General features: G+C 42.7%; 1 protein-coding gene across 1 annotated transcript; it reads left to right on the forward strand.

Annotated features, from left to right (window-relative positions):
- The first annotated feature begins 5,015 nt into the window (after positions 1-5,015).
- LOC117522793 (probable E3 ubiquitin-protein ligase TRIML1) lies at positions 5,016-7,618 on the forward strand. The gene is made up of 5 exons (XM_034184186.1): positions 5,016-5,107; positions 6,248-6,469; positions 6,590-6,636; positions 6,724-6,866; positions 6,950-7,618. Exons 2-5 carry the CDS (start codon positions 6,335-6,337, stop codon positions 7,507-7,509), a joined length of 885 nt encoding a protein of 294 aa, XP_034040077.1. The 5' UTR covers positions 5,016-5,107; positions 6,248-6,334; the 3' UTR covers positions 7,510-7,618.
- Positions 7,619-22,112: the final 14,494 nt, after the last annotated feature.

Genomic DNA, 22,112 nt, shown 5'->3' on the forward strand with positions numbered 1-22,112 from the left:
TCTCCCAGAATGGGTGATGGGAGAATCGTTCTACTGCTGTTTTTTTAAGCTTTTTTGTGGTTCAGGTGACGCAAATTCAAGATGGCGATCGCTGAACTTTTTTCAGGTTGTGGAAACAGCCAGAGTGTGACGTAGAAATCTCCGCCCCCTTGCCGCTTCCGAAGCGAAGTGTCTGACGGCACGACGTGTTGGAAACGCATTGGATTGGAAAGCGTTGACGCATCGGCCTGACGTGTTCAATGTGAAAGGCCCATTATGAGGTAAAAGCAGGAATAATGGTGACAAAGGTCAGTTTCAGTTTGTACAGGGGTCAAAAGTTAAAGTTGCTCCATTAATTTTGCTCCAGCTGTATTTGTGTAGAATTTGATGCTTGTGTCACCATTTGAAGGATTGTTTCAGTTATCTGCTGCACTAATAAGTCAACATGAACAAGCTGCTGTCTTAGTTTAAAAATGTGTACATAAGGCCACCTGAATTAAAGGAGAAATGCTGTTTTTAACAACCTGGACCTCATTTCTGTCATAAAATACGGTCATTTACTCACCATTATAAGTTTGGTGTCATTAGAAGTCCATAGTTCAAATGACATGTTCAGTACAAATTTGAAGCAAACATTCTTCTTCTACTAAGCTGGATTAGAACTTTTTGTGGTACACAGCACTAACTACTGGACAGGAGGAACCTAGCAGTCAACGTGACACTGATTTAAAAATGCAGCTCTTTCAAACAGACATGTGGTGCTGTGACATCTCAATCATCTGTGTCCAATCAGATTTCAGGGGAGTCCAATGAAACCCCGGCCTCCGCTCTAGCTCCACCCATGCCAGGAAGTGATCAACATTTCCTGTTTCACTGTGACTGATAAATTGGCACTTCCTGTTTGAGTGTGAGCTTGCCACTGAGTTCTTGCGAGATTCCATGGGATCTCGTCTGTCAATCCAGGAAGTGTTTGACATTTGAACATTTCCTGTTTTACTGTGGACTTGAATTTTGGCACTTCCTGTTTAGGACGCCCTGTACCATGAGTGAGCTTTGCGGCACTGCGCGACGCATCGCTCATATTATTGTTATTTTATTTTTACTTCCATTTTGTCATTTGATTTTTAAATGGATTACAATGGAAATAAGTGTTTTCACTTTCTTGCGTCATCCATGTATTTTTATCATATTTACAATTATATTCTGTACTTCCACTGAACTTACTAAAAATCATGCACTCACGCTTTTAATATAAAGATGACTTACTGCCCCCTGCTGGAAAGGCATGTGAGTCCAAAATGTAATTTGCAATGGTATCAAATATTTGTAGCTTTTTAGACTAAACTACTTGTCCTATCACTGTTCTGTTTTGGTGCCATTCATTCTTGACCCAAAATACATATGCATGCCAAACAGCAAATGTCAGCTGTGCTCTCTTCGACCCTGATTAAAGTTGCTTGCTTACACGCATGCATGCACGCATGCATGCGTGCATGCACGCATGCACGCATGCACGCATGCACGCATGCACGCATGCATGCGTGCACGCACGCATGCACAGCTGTTTATCTTTCCCGCATGCAGGTGCTTCTAATTTTAGACACAAACAGGGTGGAGATCAAACACATTTACACTTCACTAAAATATTAAATCTAGGCTTGCATGTCAGATGTACCTTCTGGCAAATTGTTGCTGAACTTTCAGCAACTTTTCATCATGAAGCTGGATAACTGGGGATATAAAATGCAAAACATGCACTATGCACAATTTCTCCAATCACAGCCACAGACGCCTGTAACTTCTTCTGGGTTGTCTGAGTGTCTTGGTGGCTTTCCTCACTCTTCTCCTTCTTTCACAGTCACTCTGTTTTTGTAATCTGTCTATTCCATGCAGATTTACCACAGAGTGCCATACTGTCTGTATTTCTTCATAACTGATGTTATGAAGATAAAGTTCAAGATATATTAAGTGTCTTGGAAATGTTCATGTATCCAGCCCCTGACTTGTCTGAAGAAAACTGGTAATTAAGCTGATTATTTACAGGTATAATACTAAAGGGGCTGATTACTTATGCAACCCATCATCTTGGCTTTTATATTTTTCAGGAATTTATATCAAGTTGTAGAGATTTACTTTCAGTTTTAGTTTAAGGAAGATAATTTTAGAATTTTTTTTATTGAGAAGCCTGATTTACTTTTTGTATTTGAAATGCCACAAATAAACTAAAATACGTGAGCTGAATACTTTTGCAAGTCACTGTAATTATCAATGTTCATTGTTCTGTTGTTAGCTAATATCAGTAGTTTCTCCAAAAATATTATTCCTGTCATTTTTCCGTTTTCACAGCGTGCATCCTTGACCCAAAGTGCATTTGCATGCCAAACGGCAAATGTCAGCTCTCCCCAGTTACGCTATGATCAAAGCCATATACATGCACGCACGCATACATGTACACAGAGGCTACTTGGCTACTTTATATAGATGTAGCAGTCTGGTTAACATAAGGTTTAAGTTTTTCATTGTAAGAAATGCTTTATGTTTAATTGCATAATTTATTCTGGTCTTTGCTGGACAACATGATTTACAAAAAGCCTGTTTATTTACTCAGTGTGAGTGTATCTCCTTTTGTGTGTCACCACTGTAATAGACTGGTGGCCTGTCCAGTGTGCACCCCACTTCTCACCCAGTGACCGCTGGGAAATTAAAATAATCCATAAAACGTTTACCAAATAACTTTGGTAAAAGTTATTTTATGGTAAGATACTTGTACTTTCACTCAAATATCACTTACAGATACTTTATCCAAGACTGCTCTTCAGTCTCATTATGAAAGATTGCATTGAAACAGATCATTCATTATCTATACTCACTAACTCCATTCAGGGGTAATAGTAAGGCTGGGGCTCATCACAGCAGTCATAGGCCCGTAGGCAGGGTACTCCTTGGACAGGATGCCAGTCTATCACAGAGTCACAGACAGGCAGACAAACACATTCATTTAAAGTTTCCAGTTCCCCGAACGTATATGTTTATGGAAAAGAGAGGAAGCTGGAGCACCTGGAGAGAACCCATGCAGACATGGGGAGAACATGCAAACTCCACACAGAAAGGACCAGCCAGGAAGCAATCCCACGACCTTCTGCCTGTGAGGCAACAGTGCTAACCACTAAGCCACCGTGCTGCCATGAAACAGATCAGTTAAATCAAAACTAAAGCAGTAAGTATCTTGATATGTGTTGTGTGCTGTTGGCACCACTAGATAGCAGTGTGTTGATTCGGCTGTAACCTGGTAGCAGGATGTGTGAGCAGTGTCAATACATGGTACCAGGAGGGGAAAAAAGAAAATAATGAATTCCATTCGTTGGCTGGACAAGATAAAGCCGACTATTAATGTCAACTGGGAAATTTTCAAGCAAAGTTTTAAATTTTAGATGCTCACTATTATCCTGAGCGGGAATGATAAACAGATGATAGAGCTGCTGCTAACGGTAGCTGGTCAAGCTGCACTGGGTGCATCCAACACGTTTGTCTTCACACACGAAGAGAAAGACAAGTTTGAGGCAGTAATGGCTTCGTATGAACACTGCTGCACATCGAGAAAAAAAGAGACCTACAAGAGGTGTGTGTGCTGAAATCAGATTCAGAAGGAGTCAGAATCGATCAGTGTGTCACAGACCTCAGAGTGAAAAGTCAGTCCTGCAACTCTGGATCGCTGGTTGACAAGACGAAGGACCAGATACTAATTGGAGTACATTACAGTCAGGTGATACTGCACTTATTGAAAGAGACTGAACTTATTCTTGAAAAGGCACTTGAAATTTGCTCAGCATTTGAGAGAGCATAGCAAGAGCGTGTCAACAAGCATGTACCAAGACAATGCCTGGCTTTTGGGAAGGAGTGCAGGAAATGTCCAGGTCCCGTATCCATGAAGCAGCCTAAGGCTAACAATAGCTCCTAGTGAAGTTATTCTAAGAAAACTCTTAGAATTCCTCAAATTCTTAGACATTTCTTAGAATTTTCCCTTAGTAAGATGAAAGTTGTCTGCAAAGCACTTTAGGCCTTAAGAGAGCTCCTAAGGTACCAAACTGGTAAGAGTAGTGAGGAGGACTTTTAAGAAGCCCAAGAGTATCTTAAGCAGACAAGATGGTGGAAAAGACACAGAGAAAGCAGAGATATTCTCTGTATGTAGGACAACAGTGAGTCAGTAACACACTACCTGCTTGATCTACGTAATTATTTTATGTAAATTTACCTTCTTAATGTATTTATAAATTGTCTAGGTTCTTGTTATCATACACACACTGTTAATATTTGTCAGGGTTAGAAGTTTTGTCTTGTTTTCTTTTTGGTTCATTGCTTTTCTGGGTGTTCATTCTCTTGCTGGGCATTTCTGCTTGGGTCTGTCTGTTTCTATCTCTCTTGTCTGTCTCTGGGTTCTTGGTGGTGGGTGTCTCTCTCTCTCTGGCCACACCCTTGTTCTGGTCCTTTCCACACACACCTGTTCCTAATTTGCTGCTCATCACCTGGGTTATATATGGTTCACTGGGTGCAGTAGTTCCTCACCAGATTGATGCACCTTGTGTACTTCATGTTCCACAGTCCCGTCTGCCTCGTTGTGTTCCTGCCTGTTTTAACGACCACGCCTTAGCCTGATGATATAGTTTGTGTTTTTTAAAGACTGATTGATCCACACAAGTATTCCAGTGTCCCTGCACGTTGTATTTGATCAAATGGCAAGAATAAACTCTTGAACTTCAGCTTGAACAATGTTGAGAATTGTTGGTTTCTCAGAATGCAAAAGATGGAGAACCACACAAACGTCTCAGTCGTTCCTTGTATCTTTTCATTTGTAGGTCTGGTGGCCACCACTCCTTGTCTATCATGACTAACTGGGTCTTTTTAGTTGCTAATGAGATTAAGCCTCACAGCCAACTGCACAGTCTTATAAACATTGGCTGGAGCCATCTTGTTAATGATAAACTGAGATGTTCTGAATATCTGCGGCACCATTTCCACAGGAGATGTTAGGAAAACATCAGGAGTGCCTACAGAGTCAAAGGGAATTAGTGAAACACAGACTGAAGAAGCTGGTGGAGCGGCAATCTGAAATCTCAGTAAGATTTCTTTTGTTCAGAGTTCCACTTGTGCAATCACAAACTTCTGGAATTCAGGAATAATATGATAACACTAAAGGTATGCTTCTGACAGATGAAGTCTTCGGTGATAACTCAACTCAACTTTTTTTTTATATAGCGCCAAATCACAACAAACAGTTGCCCCAAGGCGCTCCACATTGTAAGGCAAGGCCATACAACAATTATGAAAAACCCCAACGGTCAAAACGACCCCCCGTGAGCAAGCACTTGGCAACAGTGGGAAGGAAAAACTCCCTCTCAACAGGAAGAAACCCCCAGCAGAACCAGGCTCAGGGAGGGGCAGTCCTCCGCTGAGACTGGTTGGGGCTGAGGGAAAGAACCAGGAAAAAGACATGCTGTGGAGGGGGGCAGAGATCGATCACTAATGATTAAATGCGGAGTGATGCATACAGAGCAAAAAGAGAAAGAAACAGTGCATCATGGGAACCCCCCCACAGTTTACGTCTAAAGCAGCATAACCAAGGGATAGTCCAGGGTCACCCGATCCAGCCCTAACTATAAGCCTTAGCGAAAAGGAAAGTTTTAAGCCTAATCTTAAAAGTAGAGAGGGTATCTGTCTCCCTGATCTGAATTGGGAGCTGGTTCCACAGGAGAGGAGCCTGAAAGCTGAAGGCTCTGCCTCCCATTCTACTCCTACAAACCCCAGGAACCACAAGTAAGCCCGCAGTCTGAGAGCGAAGCGCTCTATTAGGGTGATATGGTACTACGAGGTCCCTAAGATAAGATGGGACCTGACTATTCAAAACCTTATAAGTAAGAAGAAGAATTTTAAATTCTATTCTAGAATTAACAGGAAGCCAATGAAGAGAGGCCAACACGGGTGAGATATGCTCTCTCCTGCTAGTCCCCGTCAGTACTCTAGCTGCAGCATTTTGAATTAACTGAAGGCTTTTTAGGGAACTTTTAGGACAACCTGATAATAAAGAATTACAATAGTCCAGCCTAGAGGAAATAAATGCATGAATTAGTTTTTCAGCATCACTCTGAGACAAGACCTTTCTGATTTTAGAGATATTGCGTAAATGCAAAAAGGCAGTCCTACATATTTGTTTAATATGCGCTTTGAATGACATATCCTGATCATTCAAAGCGCATATTAAACAAATAATAAGGTGATAAGAGAGAGAATCATTGAGAAATATGAGGAGATCCAGTCTGTCCTGAACAAGGACCTGAGGATCACCCTGAGCCATCTGGAGATGGAAGAGAGGGCAGCTCTCACAGCCCTGGATGGACTCATGGATAAGAACTGTTGTCTCATCCAGGAGATCGAGCAGGGCCTGGCCCGACTCACTGCGGCAGCGGAACAGATTGATGTGCAGCCTGATATGATGGTAACTGAAGAAGTTAAAAGAAATTCACTACTTAATGATGAAGTCCTGACATCCAGCTAACAGCAAGAGTATGTGCATAGTGTTTCATATTTTAACCTCACACTTTCTCCCTTTCTTCAGCCATTCTTCTCTTATCCTTTGGTAAAAGACACAGAGCTCATAGAGAGGTATGGAATCAAACGTTGTCTCATGAAAATGCTGAAGTACAGTACAACTGGAAAACAGGTGATTTTGTGTGTTTTTGTCTTATCCAGAGTGATGAATGTGCTGAACAGTACCAACCCCAGCAGTGTGACACTCGATGAAGCCAAGGCAGACCAGATGCTCAGCCTCACCAACAACATGCTTTTACTTGTCTCCTCCCAAACTCCAGCAGTCAAGAAACTCATCAACAGCTGTCAGTATGAAGTATTTGAGATCACCATAATCCTTGTTGTTACATTTATTTGACTGTCAGCAGTTTTCAATGTGTGTCTTCAGATTCTAGTGAGGTCTGCCTGGATCCAGATACGGCCCATCCAAAGCTGATCATCTCCTCTGAACGTGACAGCGCCACCTACACAGACATCTGGCAGGAACTTGCAGATCTCCCTGGGCGCTTTGACACCACTCTCAACGTCATAAGTTTGCAAGGTTTCAATTTTGGTCGCCATTACTGGGAAGTGAATGTGACTGAAAAGACGTACTGGGAGCTGGGTGTCACCTACCCCACCATTCCACGCAAGGGCACCGGTGAGGAATGTTGGCTGGGTCGAGGGATTGAGTCCTGGTGTGTAGAGTTCTTTGATGGGGAGTACACCGCCTGGCACGGAGGGGTAGCTCATCAACTGCCCGTAGCAAAACATTTATGTCAGATTGGGATATTGTGCAGTTTCCCTGCTGGGTTGGTGACATTTATTGAGGCAAACAGCACAATGCCACTGTTCTCCTTCTGTGCTGGAACCTTCTCAGAATGCCTTCACCTGGCCTTGTGTCCTGGTCATGGCCACAATGGTGCCAACACAAATCCTATTGTAATCTGTAAGACCAGCAACAGGTGATTTTCATTAATTCAGTGAGAACAATGAATTGTATATTGTCACACTCACACCAGTGAAAGGACACAGGAATTAAAACATATAAATTTGTCAGCCAAGGGCTGGCAAACTATTTGTTTGAATAAAGCAGATATTTCTTGTTGTCTTTGCAAAAACCTTGTAACTGTTAAGCAGTGGTTCACCCCCCCTGAGTCTGGTCTGCTTGAGGTTTCTTCCTCAATATCATCAGAGGGAGTTTTTCCTTACCACTGGGTTGGTAAGGTTAGACCTTGCTCGTGTGAAGTGCCTTGAGTCAGCTTTTTTGTGATTTGGCGCTATATAAATGAAATAAATGAAATTGAAATTGTTGTCAATGCTCTGATCTCACTGATCCTCAAATGGCACCGACTGAAGAACACAGACTTTACACAGAGTGTTGCATGGTTTGTAACGCGATATCTGCCACAGATCTACACATTCTGTACAATTCACTCTACAATGTGATACGTGCCATGGCTCAGTCTGTGCAAACCATCTATCTTTTAGTGGAATTAATGATTACGAATGGGTAATTCTGACAGAAGAACCCGTGCTTCTATCTCCAGTCTCCAGTAGAGTAATGTAGCCCATCAAAGGACAATCACTCCTGAGAAAAAGTGAAGAAAAAAATTGTCATTTTGCCTAGATTGTAATCCTGATTGGATTTAGTTCTGTTGGAGTTCTAAATAAGTGAATATCATGTATTATCCCATCAATAAATCTATAAAGCAAGAAGTGTCTGTGTGAGTGCGAGTATGTGGCTTGCATATCTCTCTATTTGTCAGATCTGCTTCAGCTTTCGGATATGTCTTACACATAGCACGGTGATGTGCATCCTTTATATGAAAATTTAGGAATTAATTTTCAAAACCTTATTTTGATTAACATTGTAACATTCACACTTCCAAGATGGTGTGGTTCACTGATGTTACTGGTAGCAAAGTTAAGCAACATCAGATAGTTCATGTTGCTTGCACCATTTCACAATAAAACATTTAATGCCAGCATCCCAGCAAATACTTTTACTGTGAAACGCATGTTATCAGTGTTCTTTGCGACTGAGTTTAACTTGACAACACTGAGGAGACAACTAAAATCCATTTTTTTGCTAACACAAACAGTTTGTACAACTATTTTTACAACGTTGCAGTAAGTAATTCTGGGCAGCAGGAGGTACTGTACAGTGTAGTACACCTCACTCCCAGTTGCCACAAGACATTCGATTGACAGATACTAGCGCTCCAGAGGTCAGGCCTTGTGGGTAGAATGCTTGCCTCCCATGCCAGTGATTCTGAGTTGGAGACCAGTGAGGGACACCATTCAAGTTACAGTTGTGGTCACACATTGAAGGCCCCTTCACACATAACACGAAGTTGGGCGAATCAGGCAGAAACAGCCCGAATGGGCAAAACCTGAAAAATTCCAGTTGTAGTCAGGAGGGACAGATGTGTACGGATACTGTACGACCACCGAGAATGTGGGCAGCTCCTGTAGTGACTGTTTCGTGCACAGTCATGTGCATGTGCACAAACAGTGTGACCACAGTGAGAGGTGTGATACCACATTGCGCAATCACTGCAGCAGAACCAATCAAATGCTGTACAAATGTTTATAAATCAAAGAAAATGTATAAGGACAAAATGATGAGAGACTATAGAACATTATAGGGGCAATGAATGCACCATTGGAACGTAAAACGATCAAGTAACTGGTAATGATGTTTAATTGATGCTTGATGATTTGATGCTGGGACGGCATCTGTGTTAGAATTGAGGAAACAAATGGGTTTCTTTTTGTCTGTTAAAATATTTAATTCCTGTTATAAGGAGCAGAGAATACAAGAATCAAGAATCATCATCCTTCATTTTTGTTCATGAACGATGCCCATGGAAATAAACAAGGACCGAATTACATGATGTAAATGAGATGAAATAAAATGAAATAAAAACATCCCTCCTTCCCTCCCTTGTGCAGACAGTGACCGGAGGTCAGGCCAGCGAAGTTCATGGCTGCTGTGGGCCACCTGACTAGAGCAGCTCTGACCCACACAGACATGAGGTGTTCATGCGCTCACTTCATGAACCACGGAGGTGAAAGTAGCCGGCCACTTTCCAGCCGTCTCTGGCCACTTGGCACTTGGTGCACCAAAGGACACTGCGTCATGTGGTCTATACTCTCTCGCTCTCCTCTCTCTCTCTCTCTCTGGGAATCGGCTGTTGACAGGGCTGTTGCACAGCATGGTCAGCTCCCTCCGTACTAGATTTCAAATGACATCCAACCCATGACATGATTCCGTGTCAACCACGGGTCCCTGACAAATGCATAACTGATCACGAATGATCATGTCAATATGGACATCAGATCACCAACAAGCACACCCACCACCATCAAAACTGGTAAACCAGTCTGCGGTGCATCATGTGAACATGGGTCCGTGGTTCACATCAGTCCATGTAGTGGATCAAAGATTGGAACAATTCCACAGCAGAGTTTTTATTTTTATCTCCCTTGTGGTGGCGTGGGCACACTGCTGCCGAGTAATTCCACCTCCAGTGTCACGGTTTGGACCAGGTCAGGAATGTAAGACTCAAATGCTGGGAGCAAGGCAGAAGCAATGATGAACAAACCTGTTGTGTGGGCCGTTGAAGAGGAGGTACTGCTGGCCCACTACCACCAGATGGCGCCCTGCTTGGAGTGCGGGCTTCAAGCATGAGAGGGCGGTGGAGCCGCTGGGAGTGACAGCTGTCACTTATCAGCACCAGCTGTCACTCGTTCAACTCATCACCATATAAGCCGGACTGCAACTCCACCTCCTTGCCGAGAAATCAGCTACCGTTCCAGGTAACCTTCTCTGCTGTGAATTTTCTGAGACTGAATAGTGTTCTGTGTGCAGCCGTTTTCCTGTGGTGACAGTCTGAAGCTGGATTGGCGGATAGTGTGAGCGCGACGTCTTCGCCTCTCACTCCTTCCAGGGAAAAGACTGACAGGAGCTGCACGGGTGATTCTGTATCTGGAGGTGGAGGTTTTCCCTACTGGAGGAACTAAGCTTTACACGATTGCTGGGTGTGTATTCACACACCCACCATTAACTGTTTCTGTTTTCTGCCAGCAGTACCGGGTCTGACTGCTGAAGACAGTGGCCACCTGGGGCGCAGGGCTTGGCGGCTCCGGTGTTCTTCAGATCCGTTGGTGGTGGAAGCTGTGTGGGATCCGGCTCTTCTCTCGCCAGACGTCTTCTATCTTCGAGCCTGCCCACACGTCACCTTGTGTATAATTGTCAATCCACATTATTGTTATTGTCTGTATTTCGTTGTGCGATTCACAACATTAAATTGTTACTTTTGGCTTATCCATTGTCCGTTCATTAACGCCCCCTGTTGTGGGTCCGTGTCACGACACCTTCCCAACAAAACCAGGGATTAATTGTACAACCCCAATTCCAATGAAGCTGGGATGTAAAATGTAAATAAAAACTGAATACAGTGATTTGCAAAGCCTCTTCAACCTATATTCAGTTGAATACACCACAAAGACATACATACATACAACATAGACAAGATATTTAATGTTCAAACTGATACACTTTCTTGTTTTTGTGCAAATATTTGCAAAATTTTATTTTGAAATGGATGCCTGCAACACATATGAAAAAAAGTTGTATTTTGTGTTTCATAATGCGCCACACATTTTCAATGGATGACAGGTCTGGACTGCAGGCAGGTCAGTCTAGTACCTGCACTCTTTTACTATGAAGCCACGCTGTTGTAACACATGCAGAATGTGACTTGGCATTGTCTTGCTGAAATAAGCAGGGACGTCCCTAAAAAAGACGTTGCTTGGATGGCAGCATGTGTTGCTCCAAAACCTGGATGTACCTCTCAGCATTGATGGTGCCATCTGTGTAAGTTGTCCATGCCATGGGCACTAACACACCCCCATACCATCACAGATGCTGACTTTTGAACTTTATGCTGGTAACAATCTGGATGGTCTTTTTCCTCTTTTGTCTGCAGGACACAGCGTCCATGATTTCCAGAAACAATTTGAAATGTGGACTCATCGGACCACAGCACACTTTTCCACTTTGCGTCTGTCCATTTCAAATGAGCTCGGTGTTTCTGGATGTTGTTGATGTATGGCTTTCGCTTTGCATGGAAGAGTTTTAACTTGCATTGTAGTGGTAGCGATGAACTGTGTTAACTGACAATGGCTTTCTGAAGTGTTCCTGATCCCACGCGGTAAGATCCTTTACACAATGATATCGGTTTTTAATGCAGTGCCGCCTGAGGATTCGAAGGTCACGGGCATTCAATGTTGGTTTTCGGCCTTGCTGCTTACATGTAGAAAGTTCTACAGATTCTCCGAATCTTCTGATTATATTATGGACTGTAGATGATGGAATCCCTAAATTCCTTGCAATATTGTTCTTAAACTTGTTGGACTATTTTTTCATGCAGTTGTTCACAAAGTGGTGATCCTTGCCCTATCTTTGCTTGTGAACGGTTGAGCCTTTTGGGGATGCTCCTTTTATACCCAATCATGACACTCACCTGTTTCCAATTAACCTGTTCACCTGTGGAATGTTCAAAACGTGTTCTTTCATCATTCCTCAACTTTCCCAGTATTTTGCTGCCCCTGTCCCAGTTTTTTTGAAACGTGTTGCAGGCATCCATTTCAAAATGAGCAAATATTTGTACAAAAACAAAAAAATATCAGTTTGAACATTAAATATTTTGTCTTTGTGCTGTATTCAACTGAATATAGGTTGAAGAGGATTTGCAAATCATTGTATTCTGTTTTTATTTACATTTTACACAATGTCCCAACTTCACTGAAATTGACTAGGGTTGTACAAAATGAGGAAATTGCAAGTAAAGTAATTAATTGCAAGAAGGCCTTGTTGATGGAGACACAGCCTGTCCCGCGGCGAAAAAGGAAACCACAGCCTGAAGGAAACCAGATGTGGAAGATGACTGGATTAACAGAGAACTGAGACAGGCTGCTCAGATGATGAGTTGAACCAGAAGGATGTATACTGACTGATAGGAGGACCAGAGCCAAGTGCTCATGCCAGCAGAGCTGCAGAGGTGTGGAGTCGCTGAGGATGAGGAATGAGAGGAGAAACAGGTGAGCGGGTGTGCACAGTCAGACACGCTGGTGCATTTCAATATCGGAATGTTCAAGGTGCCTGGGCAATGGAGGCATGTAAAGTGCGGCTAGTTAGTAACTGAATCAGTCAAAACTGCAGGGCGTGGAAACACAAGGAAATATCAGCTTAAAAAGCAGACAAAAAGATGCTGAGCGTGGGAGCTTAGAGACAGCTGCAGGTAATTTACCTGAGAACAAATTACTGAGCGTAGGAGCTCCGAAATAGCAATGCTGTGAAATGCACAAAATCTGAACAGTCTCAGAGACCAAGTTACTGGTAAATTACACTGAGATTTTGGCAAAGGTGGAAGTGAACAGCCAGGGTTTAAATACACAGGAGATGATGAGGTGCAGAAAAACTGCAGGTGTGACTGACAGCTCTCAGCTCTGCGAGAGCGGTCGATTTTGGCTCTTGCTTGCCTCTACTGGTGGTTGGCTCTCACTGCGGTATTGTATCACTTCCTGTTCCGTAGCACAGCGGTGTTTTGCTGTATCTGTTAGCTGTTTAATCTGCGCAGTTAGATTGATCTAGTTACCTAGATAATGATTTGTTTCACAGTGTAATCTTCACGTGCCTTAACTAAAGCACTCCCTCTGCTGAATCACCTCTAAATTATTTACACATTATTCACTTTGTGTGTTTTTAGGAATCCGCTAGCTTAGCGCAGCTACTAGCTCTTAGCCAGTTTAGCATAGCGGCTTCTCCTGTCTCTCCCGCACTTTTCTGCTCTGGGTGTGAAATGTTTAGTTATTCCTCCGCCTCCTTTAGCAGTAATGGTACTTGTAATAAGTGTAGCTTATTTGTAGCTTTGGAGGCCAGCCTGGGCGAATTGGAGATTCGGCTCCGCACCGTGGAAAATTCTACAGCTAGCCAGGCCCCTGTAGTCGGTGCGGACCAAGGTAGCTTAGCTGCCGTTAGTTTCCCTCTGGCAGATCCCGAGCAGGCGGGAAAGCAGGCCGACTGGGTGACTGTGAGGAGGAAGCGTAGTTCTAAACAGAAGCCCCGTGTACACCGCCAACCCGTTCACATTTCTAACCGTTTTTCCCCACTCAGCGACACACCCGCCGAGGATCAAACTCTGGTTATTGGCGACTCTGTTTTGAGAAATGTGAAGTTAGCGACACCAGCAACCATAGTCAATTGTCTTCCGGGGGCCAGAGCAGGCGACATTGAAGGAAATTTGAAACTGCTGGCTAAGGCTAAGCGTAAATTTGGTAAGATTGTAATTCACGTCGGCAGTAATGACACCCAGTTATGCCAATCGGAGGTCACTAAAATTAACATTGAATCGGTGTGTAACTTTGCAAAAACAATGTCGGACTCTGTAGTTTTCTCTGGGCCCCTCCCCAATCGGACCGGGAGTGACATGTTTAGCTGCATGTTCTCCTTGAATTGCTGGCTGTCTGAGTGGTGTCCAAAAAATGAGGTGGGCTTCATAGATAATTGGCAAAGCTTCTGGGGAAAACCTGGTCTTGTTAGGAGAGACAGCATCCATCCCACTTTGGATGGAGCAGCTCTCATTTCTAGAAATCTGGCCAATTTTCTTAAATCCTCCAAACTGTGACTATCCAGGCTTGGGACCAGGAAGCAGGAGTTGTAGTCTTACACACCTCTCTGCAGCTTCTCTCCCCCTGCCATCCCCTCATTACCCCATCCCCGTAGAGACGGTGCCTGCTCCCAGACCACCAATAACCAGCAAAAATCTATTTAAGCATAAAAATTCAAAAAGAAAAAATAATATAGCACCTTCAACTGCACCACAGACTAAAACAGTTAAATGTGGTCTATTAAACATTAGGTCTCTCTCTTCTAAGTCCCTGTTAGTAAATGATATAATAATGGATCAACATATTGATTTATTCTGCCTTACAGAAACCTGGTTACAGCAGGATGAATATGTTAGTTTAAATGAGTCAACACCCCCGAGTCACACTAACTGCCAGAATGCTCGTAGCACGGGCCGAGGCGGAGGATTAGCAGCAAGCTTCCATTCCAGCTTATTAATTAATCAAAAACCCAGACAGAGCTTTAATTCATTTGAAAGCTTGACTCTTAGTCTTGTCCATCCAAATTGGAAGTCCCAAAAACCAGTTTTATTTGTTGTTATCTATCGTCCTCCTGGTCATTACTGTGAGTTTCTCTGTGAATTTTCAGACCTTTTGTCTGACTTAGTGCTTAGCTCAGATAAGATAATTATAGTGGGCGATTTTAACATCCACACAGATGCTGAGAATGACAGCCTCAACACTGCATTTAATCTATTATTAGACTCAATTGGCTTTGCTCAAAATGTAAATGAGTCCACCCACCACTTTAATCATATCTTAGATCTTGTTCTGACTTATGGTATGGAAATTGAAGACTTAACAGTATTCCCTGAAAACTCCCTTCTGTCTGATCATTTCTTAATAACATTTACATTTACTCTGATGGACTACCCAGCAGTGGGGAATAAGTTTCATTACAGTAGAAGTCTTTCAGAAAGCGCTGTAACTAGGTTTAAGGATATGATTCCTTCTTTATGTTCTCTAATGCCATATACCACACAGTGCAGAGTAGCTACCTAAACTCTGTAAGTGAGATAGAGTATCTCATCAATAGTTTTACATCCTCATTGAAGACAACTTTGGATGCTGTAGCTCCTCTGAAAAAGAGAGCTTTAAATCAGAAGTGCCTGACTCCGTGGTATAACTCACAAACTCGCAGCTTAAAGCAGATAACCCGTAAGTTGGAGAGGAAATGGCGTCTCACTAATTTAGAAGATCTTCACTTAGCCTGGAAAAAGAGTCTGTTGCTCTATAAAAAAAAGCCCTACGTAAAGCTAGGACATCTTACTACTCATCACTAATTGAAGAAAATAAGAACAACCCCAGGTTTCTTTTCAGCACTGTAGCCAGGCTGACAAAGAGTCAGAGCTCTATTGAGCCGAGTATTCCTTTAACTTTAACTAGTAATGACTTCATGACTTTCTTTGCTAATAAAATTTTAACTATTAGAGAAAAAATTACTCATAACCATCCCAAAGACGTATCGTTATCTTTGGCTGCTTTCAGTGATGCCGGTATTTGGTTAGACTCTTTCTCTCAGATTGTTCTGTCTGAGTTATTTTCATTAGTTACTTCATCCAAACCATCAACATGTCTATTAGACCCCATTCCTACCAGGCTGCTCAAGGAAGCCCTACCATTATTTAATGCTTCGATCTTAAATATGATCAATCTATCTTTATTAGTTGTGTTGTGAAAGTCTTGTGACACGGACCCACAACAGGCGGCGTTAATGAACGGACAATGGATAAGCCAAAAGTAACAATTTAATGTTGTGAATCGCACAACGACGTACAGACAATAACAATATGGTGGACCGTCAATTATACACCAGGTGACGTGTGGGCAGGCTCGATGATAGAAGACGCCTGGCGAGAGAAGAGCCGGATCCCACACAGCTTCCACCACCAACGGAGCTGAAGAACACCGGAGCCGCCAAGCCCTGCGCCCCAGGTGGCCGCTGTCTTCAGCAGTCAGACCCGGTACTGCTGGCAGAGAACAGAGACAGTCCTGATGAGTGTGAGTTCGCACACTCAGTAATCCCACAGTCTGTATTCAGTTAGGAGGGAGCACCTCCACCTCCAATCACACACTCGTGCAGCTCCTGTCTAACCACTTATCTGGTTGGAGTGTGAAGCGAAGCCGTCGCTGATCACACTTTACGCCAATCCCACAGATAAGGAAACGCCACAGGAAAACGGCTGCAAAGAAGTTCAAATTATTACTCAATGTTTCAAGTCAGCAGAGAAAATTACCTGAATGGCAGCTGATTTCTCGGCGGGGAGGTGGAGTTGCAGTCCGGCCTTTATGTTGGTGGTGATGAGTAGTGGATGAGTGACAGCTGGTACGGATGATGGGTGACAGCTGTCACTCCCGGTCGCTCCGACGCCCTCTCGTGCTTGAAGCCCGCACTTCAAGCAGGGCGCCATCTTGTGGTGGTGGGCCAGCAGTACCTCCTCTTCAGCGGCCCACACAACAAGTTGGCTATGTACCACAGGCTTTTAAGGTGGCAGTAATTAAACCATTACTTAAAAAGCCATCACTTGACCCAGCTATCTTAGCTAATTATAGGCCAATCTCCAACCTTCCTTTTCTCTCAAAAATTCTTGAAAGGGTAGTTGTAAAACAGCTAACTGATCATCTGCAGAGGAATGGTCTATTTGAGTTTGAGTTTCAGTCAGGTTTTAGAATTCATCATAGTACAGAAACAGCATTAGTGAAGGTTACAAATGATCTTCTTATGGCCTCAGACAGTGGACTCATCTCTGTGCTTGTTCTGTTAGACCTCAGTGCTGCTTTTGATACTGTTGACCATAAAATTTTATTACAGAGATTAGAGCATGCCATAGGTATTAAAGGCACTGCGCTGCGGTGGTTTGAATCATATTTATCTAATAGATTACAATTTGTTCATGTAAATGGGGAATCTTCTTCACAGACTAAGGTTAATTATGGAGTTCCACAAGGTTCTGTGCTAGGACCAATTTTATTCACTTTATACATGCTTCCCTTAGGCAGTATTATTAGACGGCATTGCTTAAATTTTAATTGTTACGCAGATGATACCCAGCTTTATCTATCCATGAAGCCAGAGGACACACACCAGACACATGGTGTCTAACCAGATCCTTACTCTGGATGGCATTACCCTGACCTCTAGTAATACTGTGAGAAATTTTGGAGTCATTTTTGATCAGGATATGTCATTCACTGCGCATATTAAACAAATATGTAGAACTGCTTTTTTGCATTTACGCAATATCTCTAAAATTAGAAAGGTCTTGTCACAGAGTGATGCTGAAAACTAATTCATGCATTTATTTCCTCTAGGCTGGACTATTGTAATTCATTATTATCAGGTTGTCCTAAAAGTTCCCTAAAAGCCTTCAGTTAATTCAAAATGCTGCAGCTAGAGTACTAACGGGGACTAGAAGGAGAGAGCATATCTCACCCATATTGGCCTCTCTTCATTGGCTTCCTGTTAATTCTAGAATAGAATTTAAAATTCTTCTTCTTACTTATAAGGTTTTGAATAATCAGGTCCCATCTTATCTTAGGGACCTCATAGTACCATATCATCCCAATAAAGCACTTCGCTCTCAGACTGCAGGCTTACTTGTAGTTCCTAGGGTTTGTAAGAGTAGAATGGGAGGCAGAGCCTTCAGCTTTCAGGCTCCTCTCCTGTGGAACCAGCTCCCAATTCGGATCAGGGAGACAGACACCCTCTCTACTTTTAAGATTAGGCTTAAAACTTTCCTTTTTGCTAAAGCTTATAGTTAGGGCTGGATCAGGTGACCCTGAACCATCCCTTAGTTATGCTGCTATAGACTTAGACTGCTGGGGGGTTCCCATGATGCACTGAGTGTTCTTGTTTCTCTTTTTGCTCTGTATGCACCACTCTGCATTTAATCATTAGTGATTGATCTCTGCTCCCCTCCACAGCATGTCTTTTTCCTGGTTCTCTCCCTCAGTCCCAACCAGTCCCAGCAGAAGACTGCCCCTCCCTGAGCCTGGTTCTGCTGGAGGTTTCTTCCTGTTAAAAGGGAGTTTTTCCTTCCCACTGTCGCCAAGTGCTTGCTCACAGGGGGTCGTTTTGACCGTTGGGGTTTTTACGTAATTATTGTATGGCCTTGCCTTACAATATAAAGCGCCTTGGGGCAACTGTTTGTTGTGATTTGGTGCTATATAAATAAAATTGATTGATTGATTGATTGATTGCTGCACGCCACCTGGAGTGACAGAGAAAAAACACAGGTGCAGACAGGGCAGGAACCAAGGCAATCCATGATATCCAGAGGGACATGCTGTATGTGTCATGGTGGTGTTTGATAGCTGTCGTATCCCGCTCAGCTGTCTTTGGTGGCAGCGCGCCGAGGCTATCACGTGCATTGTGCTGCCGTGGGCAGGCAGCATGCTGTGCACACCTACACTTGTTGTATTACAGCTGTGAAGATCGTGAAATCTCATATACAGTGTGTAACCCATAGGAGGGAATGACAATGTATGTGTTAAATGACGTCCATCATGGACTTGACAGCCTGTTCAGGTGTGCGTGCTGCACTGGACAGCGATTGCACTGCACTCCAGCTGCCATTTGAGCTTTCACTACCTCGGCCACAGCTCGACAATGTTGGATGGGGTGGGGGGCAGAGTCGCACGGCATTCATGGTGCTCTGGATGGACATAACACATCTGCACGTTATCCGTGATGCTCGAGGGGAGGAACATGACACACTTGCGCACCATTTGTTGTGCTGAGGGAGAGACACGACACACTCGTATGCTATTCATGGTGCTCGGATGGAGGGACACGACACACTGACCATCCTTTGAACTGTTGCTACCTCAACCACACCTCTACAGTGGTGTCCTGGGCACTATACAACCCCAATTCCAATGAAGTTGGGACATTGTGTGAAATGTAAATAAAAACAGAATACAATGATTTGCAAATCCTCTTCAACCTATATTCAATTGAATACACCACAAAGACAAGATATTTAATGTTCAATGTGATAAACGTTATTGTGTTTGTGCAAATATTTGCTCATTTTGAAATGGATGCCTGCAACACATTTCAAAAAAAGCTGGAACAGTGGTATGTTTACCACTGTGTTACATGACCTTTCCTTCTAAGAACACTCAATAAGTGTTTGGGAACTGAGGACATTAATTGTGAGTGTCATGATTGGGTGTAAAAGGAGCATCCCCAAAAGGCTCTACTGTTCGCAAGCAAAGATGGGGTGAGGATCACCATTTTGTGAACAACTGCGTGAAAAAATAGTCCAACAGTTTAAGAACAATGTTTCTCAAGGTTCAAGTTGCAAGGAATTTAGGGATTCCATCATCTACAGTCCATAATATAATCAGAAGATTCAGAGAATCTGGACAACTTTCTACACGTAACACTGAATGCCTGTGACCTTCAGTCCCCCAGGTGACACTGCATTAAAGACCGATATCATTGTGTAAAGGTTCTTACTGCATGGGCTCAGGAACACTTCAGAAAACCACTGTCAGTTAACATTCATCGCTACATGTACAGTGCAAGTTAAAACTCCTCCATGCAAAGCGAAAGCCATACATCAACAATATCCAGAAACGCTGCCAGCTTCTCTGGGCCAGAACTCATTTGAAATGGACAGACGCAAAGTGGAAAAGTGTGCGTGGTCTGATGAGTCCACATTTCAAATTGTTTTTGGAAATCATGGACATTGTGTCCTCCGGACAAAAGAGGAAAAAGACCGTCCAGATTCTTACCAGCATAAAGTTCAAAAATCAGCATCTGTGAAGGTACAGTAGTGTTCAGAATAATAGTAGTGCTATGTGACTAAAAAGATTAATCCATGTTTTGAGTATATTTCTTATTGTTACATGGGAAACAAGGTACCAGTAGATTCAGTAGATTCTTGCAAATCCAACAAGACCAAGCATTCATGATATGCACACTCTTAAGGCTATGAAATTGGGCTATTAGCAAAAAAAAGTAGAAAAGGGGGTGTTCACAATAATAGTAACATCTGCTGTTGATGCTACAAACTCAAAACTGTTATTATGTTCAAACTGCTTTTTTAGGAATCCTGTGAATCACTAAACTAGTATTTAGTTGTATAACCACAGTTTTTTATGATTTCTTCACATCTGCAAGGCATTAATTTTGTTGGTTTGGAATCAAGATTTTGCTTGTTTACTAGTGTGCTTGGGGTCATTGTCTTGTTGAAACACCCATTTCAAGGCCATGTCCTTTTCAGCATAAGGCAACATGATCTCTTCAAGTATTTTGACATATCCAAACTGATCCATGATACCTGGTATGTGATATATAGGCCCAACACCACAGTAGGAGAAACATGCCCATATCATGATGCTTGCACCACCATGCTTCACTGTCTTCACTGTGAACTGTGGCTTGAATTCAGAGTTTGGGGGTCGTCTCACAAACTCTCTGCGGCCCTTGGACCCAAAAAGAACAGTTTTACTCTCATCAGTCCACAAAATATTTCTCCATTTCTCTTTAGGCCAGTTGATGTGTTCTTTGGCAAATTGTAACCTCTTCTGCATGTCTTTTATTTAACAGAGGGACTATGCGGGGGATTCTTGCAAATAAATTAGCTTCACACAGGCGTCTTCTAACTGTCACAGCACTTACAGGTAACTCCAGATTCTCTTTGATCATCCTGGAGCTGATCAATGGGTGAGCCTTTGCCATTCTGGTTATTCTTCTATCCATTTTGATGGTTGTTTTCCATTTTCTTCCACGCGTCTGTTTTTTTTTAAATCCATTTTAAAGCATTGGAGATCATTGTAGATGAACAGCCTATAATTTTTTGCACCTGCGTATAGGTTTTCCCCTCTCCAATCAACTTTTTAATCAAACTACGCTGTTCTTCTGAACAATGTCTTGAACGTTCCATTTTCCTCAGGCTTTCAAAGAGAAAAGCATGTTCAACAGGTGCTGGCTTCATCCTTAAATAGGGGACACCTGATTCACACCTGTTTGTTCCACAAAATTGACGAACTCACTGACTGAATGCCACACTACTATTATTGTGAACACCCCCTTTTCTACTTTTTTTTTTACTAATAGCCCATTTTCATAGCCTTAAGAGTGTGCATATCATGAATGCTTGGTCTTGTTGGATTTGTGAGAATCTACTGAATCTACTGGTACCTTGTTTCCCATGTAACAATAAGAAATATACTCAAAACCTGGATTAATCTTTTTAGTCACATAGCACTACTATTATTCTGAACACTACTGTATGGGGTGTGTTAGTGTCCATGACATGGGCAACTTACACATCTGTGATGGCACCATCAATGCTGAAAGGTACATCCAGGTTTTGGAGCAACACATGCTGCCATCCAAGCAACATCTTTTTCAGGGACGTCCCTGCTTATTTCAGCAAGACAATGCCAAGCCACATTCTGCACGTGTTACAACAGCGTGGCTTCCTAGTAAAAGAGTGCAGGTACTAGACTGGCCTGCCTGCAGTCCAGACCTGTCGTCCATTGAAAATGTGTGGCGCATTATGAAGCGCAAAATACGACAACAGAGACTTGAGGCTGTAATTGCTCAAGCCTCTGCATCAAGCAAGAATGGGAAAGAATTCCACCTACAAAGCTTCAACAATTAGTGTCCTCAGTTTCCAAACGCTTATTGAGTGTTAGGAAAGGTGATGTAACACAGTGGTAAACATACCACTGTCCCAGCTTTTTTGAAATGTGTTGCAGGCATCCATTTCAAAATGAGCAAATATTTGCACAAAAACAATAAAGTTTATCAGTTTGAACATTAAATATCTTGTCTTTGTGGTGTATTCAATTGTAGGTTGAAGAGGATTTGCAAATCATTGTATTCTGTTTTTATTTACATTTTTTACACAACGTCC

This window comes from Thalassophryne amazonica, chromosome 13, assembly GCF_902500255.1.
Source record: "Thalassophryne amazonica chromosome 13, fThaAma1.1, whole genome shotgun sequence".
Taxonomy (NCBI): domain Eukaryota; kingdom Metazoa; phylum Chordata; class Actinopteri; order Batrachoidiformes; family Batrachoididae; genus Thalassophryne; species Thalassophryne amazonica.

What these genes read in the sequence shown, in the direction of transcription:
- LOC117522793 (XM_034184186.1), top strand. Translation starts at nt 6,335, where the DNA reads ATGGAAGAGAGGGCAGCTCTCACAGCCCTGGATGGACTCATGGATAAG. An exon ending in ATGTGCAGCCTGATATGATG is followed by an intron (nt 6,470 to 6,589) that starts GTAACTGAAGAA and finishes CCCTTTCTTCAG; the next exon opens with CCATTCTTCTCTTATCCTTT. An exon ending in GACACAGAGCTCATAGAGAG is followed by an intron (nt 6,637 to 6,723) that starts GTATGGAATCAA and finishes TGTCTTATCCAG; the next exon opens with AGTGATGAATGTGCTGAACA.